The sequence below is a fragment of the Cottoperca gobio genome, chromosome 24 (assembly GCF_900634415.1).
Source record: "Cottoperca gobio chromosome 24, fCotGob3.1, whole genome shotgun sequence".
Taxonomy (NCBI): Eukaryota; Metazoa; Chordata; class Actinopteri; order Perciformes; family Bovichtidae; genus Cottoperca; species Cottoperca gobio.
In genome coordinates, this window is record NC_041378.1 from 5,157,035 (window position 1) to 5,163,034 (window position 6,000).

At 43.8% G+C, this 6,000-nt stretch overlaps 1 protein-coding gene across 19 annotated transcripts in view; it reads left to right on the forward strand.

Annotated features, from left to right (window-relative positions):
• Positions 1-5,680, forward strand: part of ptprk (protein tyrosine phosphatase receptor type K) — a 93,080-nt gene extending 87,400 nt beyond the window's left edge. For all 19 annotated transcript variants that reach the window (XM_029425196.1, XM_029425202.1, XM_029425205.1 and 16 more), the window contains 7 exons: positions 573-722; positions 1,068-1,241; positions 2,843-2,974; positions 3,614-3,739; positions 3,850-4,013; positions 4,274-4,409; positions 4,945-5,680. In XM_029425196.1, coding sequence (XP_029281056.1) covers positions 573-722; positions 1,068-1,241; positions 2,843-2,974; positions 3,614-3,739; positions 3,850-4,013; positions 4,274-4,409; positions 4,945-4,998 — 936 coding nt within the window. In that variant the 3' untranslated portion in view covers positions 4,999-5,680. The remainder of the gene's footprint in view (positions 1-572; positions 723-1,067; positions 1,242-2,842; positions 2,975-3,613; positions 3,740-3,849; positions 4,014-4,273; positions 4,410-4,944) is intronic.
• The last annotated feature ends 320 nt before the right edge of the window (positions 5,681-6,000 follow it).

Consider the following 6,000-nt stretch of genomic DNA (forward strand, 5'->3'; position numbering starts at 1 on the left):
GGGCTGAAGTGACTACATCTATCAGCCACCCTTTCACAAACATGTCATGTCATTACATAAACACGATTTAACGTGGCGTATATTTATCGGTAGGAGTTATTTATGACTTGTACAAAGGGGAAATTCATCTGTTTGAAGGATTTTAAAATATCTCACTTTGGCACCACCCAGTGGTAGGATGAAGAATTACACCGTGGCAGACTGTAATGCACCTTAAATGAAGCACCTCCATGCCACAATGTTTTAGCGGAGCTGACGTGGTAATAAAATATGCGCTATTAACAATCAGTCACAAACACTTTATGTCCTCCATGATATCAAAGCCATTCACTAAAACAGCCTTCAATTCACTCGGTCGGTTCATTGAAAGCTCGACGGTCATCATTGCATCTCATTCATAGCTCCATCTCCCATCAGTCACTCGCTCACAATGTCAGCATGCTCTCTTTCAAGTGGCATCACAGCTGCTTATGTTATCCACGTGACACGTTGTGAGTGCTTTATTATTTTTCCAATGTTTTTATTTGATGTGTATGTATTAACATGCCTTGTCTTGGATTTCATGTCTTCAGGAGCAGTATATATTCATCCATGATGCCATTCTAGAGGCTTGTCTTTGTGGAGAAACAGCGATACCGGTCTGCGAGTTCAAGGCTGCTTTTTATGAGCTGATCCGCATCGACTCGCAGACCAATTCGTCACATCTGAAGGACGAGTTCCAGGTAAACGTCATTATAATCTGTATCTTCAGACCCTTAAAGTCATGTTGCTCTTCACAATGCGCCCGTAAGAAGATTGCACTTTGTTTTCCGCCAAGAAGAACAGAAGCTGTATTTTTTTGTAATGTCAATAGAGGTGTCTCAATGCAGTGTAATCCACATCTCTGCTGTTCATCCATATGCTTCGTGTTTTGCAAACAATCGTAGCTTCGACAAAGTTTATGTCCGTTCTTGAGCTTCTGACTGACACGCCTGTTTTTCTAGCATGATTTTTTCATTGCATATTGCAAAAACTCTGCTTATGCACTAACTTGCACATTTGATCTCCCTCTCTCTCTCTCTGTCCAGACGTTAAACTCGGTGACTCCTCAGCCTCAGCCTGAAGACTGCAGCATCGCGTTGTTGCCTAGAAACCAAGATAAGAACCGCTTTATGGACGGCCTTCCTCCTGATCGATGCCTCCCCTTCCTCATTACAATAGACGGAGAGAGCAGCAACTACATCAATGCCGCCCTGATGGATGTAAGTGTATAACACACTCACACAGTGAGGTTGTGTTATTTTCAACACATCAAGCAAAGAGTAGTTTGGGACATTAGAAATATGTCTGTGTTGCTTTTAACACCATTTTGAATGTATGCAACGTGAAAAAGTCCCAAACTGCATTCATATAATAAGGTGATAAAGAGAAATATTTACGCACACGTGTTTATACAGACAACACTCACTCTCACACACACACACACACACAGACTCCCCTCCCTGTTTGTGTGTGATGCTGTGTTTGTGGTTTTAGCCGCAGAAGGCTAGAGACAAATCCAGGTTCTGAAAAAGACCACTAGCTTCTCTGGCCACCATCTTTACCAGCTCATTGTTGCAGGACGTTGTTTAAATTGGCAACAGCTGACAACGTGTTGCCCGTGTACCGTGACTTGAAAAGCAAAGTCATTAAGTAGGTTGAAATGTAAGGTGGTCATTGTCTGACTTAAGTACAATTTAATGATGACGAGCAGGTCTGTTTTCATAGAAATGAGACAGAGGGAAATATATTTACGGGGGGGGGGGGCAACAGTCTGTGAGTTTATAATAACGGTTGAAACACAAACTGTAACATATGCATGGTGTTGAAAGAAACTTGGCTTCTCTCCAACAAAGCTGTCGGAGGACCAAAAGAATACTGTTAATGGCTGTAAAAGTTAAAGTTAAGTCCGTTCCCTTTGGCCTCTCTCTAACCAAGCTCTCAGAGGAGTTCCAGGTAAAGGGGTTTTCACTTCAAATCTCCAAAACTGGATTTGTTTCATGGCTTCAGTGTCGTTCTGCCACCAGGTTCATGTTTAGCAAAGCCATTGACCCCCCCCCCCCTCGACCCTCACATTAGATTCTCCTCATGGTTACAAGTCGCCAACGTCATTCACACCTACGTCACACATCTGGCTGCACATCTTCATTCGGGACGAGTCGGGCTCAGTTCATCTTCCAGTTCAGTCAAAAGAAGCTCTGCGAGTCTTTTAGTCCATTTTCTCTTTAGTTTTGTGACAAATTTGCCTTTTAGAGATATTTTGAATGTGAACTTTATCTGAACATGAAGTGAACTGACCCTTTCACATTAGGGCTGGGCAATATATGGATATTATATAGATGTCGTGATATGAGACTGGACATGGTCCTATATTTTAAATATAAGTGTTCCTGGTTGTAAAGGCTGCACCAGTAAAGTGATGTAACTGTAACATTATTTAGTCTATTGTCAACTCTATCGAGGCATTTGGTGAACGATATCATGATATTTCCTCTACATCGCCCAGCCCTGTATTAGTTATATATGTAGATATGCTGTACGTAGTGTATTTGTATCTGCAGTGCATGCCCCTCCCCCTCACGTCTGATAGGCCCACTGCATGATCATGTGACCAAACATCAACCGTGTTGCTTGCTGTCCCACTGATTGTCCCATCAGTGTGTGTGTGTGTGTGTGTGTGTGTGTGTGTGTGTGTGTGTGTGTGTGCGTGCGTGTGTGTGTGTGTGTGTGAGAGAAAGATATCGATATATTTAGGTAACAAAGCAGAGATGTTAAGGATGTGAAACTTACTGCTTACGTTACTTCTGTTGTCTGTCTCCTGCAGAGCTACAGACAGCCCGCTGCGTTCATCGTTACCCAGCATCCTTTGCCGAACACCGTCAAAGACTTTTGGCGTCTGGTTTACGACTACGGATGCACCAGTTTGGTGATGCTGAATGAGATCGACCTGGCTCAGGTGATTCACTTTGCAGTTGCCGCCTTAGTATCATAACTTCACCATTTCATAACGTCCAAGATCTGCCGCTGTCTCTCAGATATCTGAGATATATAAAGCTTTCACCCAACAACCTCAATAACTATAGTAGTATAACTTTATTATAAACACACTACTATAAATGCTTGTATACACAGAAGAGGAGCAGTTATTATAGTATGTTGTAATGTTTTACACTCAAAGTAAAAACTCTTGCAGAACACACTGGAAGGATTTCTATGGTCATCTAATGAAACTTCCTTCTGTGACCTGAGATGGACCTTTTATAAAACTGAAGAAGATAATCCTGTCTTGTGGTTACTGCACATTTGTATTAAAAGGACTAATATTGGCTTAAAAATTCAGTCTGGCCTTTACAACGTCAGCATATATGAACAGAATTTCACTGTCTGCTAAATGGGGTAACCCTTCCTACAGTCCCTGAATTAGTAAGTATTTACCCGGTAAATAGTATTATATCATTAGGTAATTACCACTGATACATAAGTAGGTAAATACAGAGAAATATTGTGTTGCACTGCTATTTACTGCGTCTCTATGTCTTTGTTAAAGTGTTCTTTGCACGTCCTGTATCTAAATGCCGTTTCTGTTTGTGCTCAGGGTTGTCCTCAGTACTGGCCCGAGGAGGGCATGCTGCGCTACGGGCCGGTCCAGGTGGAATGTATGTCCTGCTCAATGGACTGTGATGTTATCAGCAGACTCTTCAGAGTCTGCAACCTCACCAGGGTTAGTGCATTTATATTGTGTCGTTATGTTTGTGTGATTTACTCCACACAGAAACAGTGTTAACTCATCTCTACAGTGTAACAGAATGTGTGTGTCGTTTGATCTCTCAGCCACAGGAAGGCTACCTGATGGTTCGTCAGTTCCAGTACCTGGGGTGGGCGGGACACAGAGAAGTGCCCGCCTCCAAACGCTCCTTCCTCAAACTGATCCTGCAGGTCGACCAGTGGCAGCGTGAGGGAGAGGAGGGAGAGGGAAGAACCATCGTGCACTGCCTGTGAGTTCACACCAAAAGTCTCAGACACTTTGCACATTCAGCATGCATGTGCAAAGTGTACTGTATCCAGCAGTGACCTAATGAGGACGGGTTAATAACAGTTGGTGATTATTAAAGACTCATGAAACTGACGATGCACTAACTTCACTGACAGGATGGTTTGTGATCTGTGTGCCGTGAACACTGAGAGGTGGCAAAGCTACAAATGAAAATATAAAATTCTGTCACTTCTGACCGTATTACTGTCTCTGGGTTTACAGAAATGGAGGTGGGCGAAGTGGAGTTTTCTGTGCCAGCAGCATTGTGTGTGAGATGGCCAAGAGACAGAGTGTAGTCGATGTCTTCCACGCCGTAAAGACCTTGAGGAACAGCAAACCCAACATGGTGGATACTCCGGTGAGTGAGAGAGAAGTGGAGACAGAGGCTGCGGTCGAATAGTAAAAACACTTTTCCTTGACCTCAATGGAAAAGGTCATTAGAGGTCAAGGAAAGATGTGAAGGAGAATGAAAGACAACCTTGTTCGAAACAGAATCACAGCTCCTAAGAAGGATGTGAACGAGTAAACAGTGAGGATGTTGTGGACGGCCGAATGGTGCGTCGCTTTAAATGTTGCTGCCGCAAAGGATTGTGGGATGACATTATCTCCTCTCCTTTGGTAAAGGATGGTACTATGCTAAAGGAGATAAGAAAGGACGCATTGAAGCACCTTTCCTTAGCGTTGAGAGCTCTTCTCACGGCTGCCACTTTAAATAGTTCAGCTCATTTCATTCAGTTTGTGACTAAGCAAAGAGTAACAGGATGATATAAACCTTAAACGTTTGCTCTGGTTTTATAAAAACACAACACATCAGACATTGTGAGAGATTGACCTAACATATGAACCTGTTATCTCGCAGATATTAAGTCCAGTTTGTCTGTCTGTGTCTACAGGAGCAGTACCGGTTCTGCTACGACCTGTCACTGGAGTTCATCGAGTCCTCCTAAACAAAGGGAAGAAGAAGAAGAGGAGGAGGAGGTGAAGAAGAGCAGAACATCTTTTCACTTCACGTGTGTTTAATCCTTTGCTTTCGCTTGGTCCCGACTCCCCTCTGCGGTGGCCGTTCTGTGGCACCCATTTTGCGTCCCCACAAATGGAACAAGCGACATCGGCTCCTTGTACAGCGTTGTAACAAAGGGAAGCATTCAGACTATGAACAGAAGGAGCTGCTGGGAGTGCACCAGAGGGGGAGATGTTACTCCTTTTATGCTTATTGTACAGCTTTTTGAGTGCCAGCGGGCCCCTGTATGTTTTGGGCCCCCATTTAAATGTTTAGCCTCTCACCACAGCCCCCCCCTCCCATGGACTCGATGCCTCATGCTGTTTCAGCTGCAGTACTAAACCTGCCCTGTAGATGTCTCCCTCCCCCCCTTGTAAGCTGAAACCACAGCTTTTTGGAAAAACTGCGAGTTTGCAGTGGCCCCACATTCCTGCTCTCATGCTAATTTCAGAGTAACAGTGTTGAGCGTCTTATCATGTGATGTTTGAATATTTGCAGCCAGTACTTTTGTATAGATAGTGTGCAAACACGTGACAAAACTGTGTGACGTATGCGAGCGACGCCATGTTGGTTGGAATACAAATCAACAATGGGGTCTAAAGCGAACAACAACAACTCCGACTTCTTCAAAGTATTGTGACTCTCTGGAGTCCTCTGCAAAGGAAAGATTCTGAGAAAAAGTCCAAATGTGCAGGCCGTGACCCGTACACGCTAAAGCCGTCGGATTATATTGAGGATTTAGATTCATTACCGCCGATTGAATATCCGGATATTGTGAACTACCTTGTGCTACAAACGTCGTGGGCAACCAACGCACACATGAAGGCATACAAGCGCTTAGATGCTTATAATGTCTTTGTTTCTGGCTGGGTTGGTAGTCTTCTTACCAAACCAGTGAAAGATGACAGGGTGCTCGTCCATGCCCGTGTAAATCACTCGCAAAGAGCTG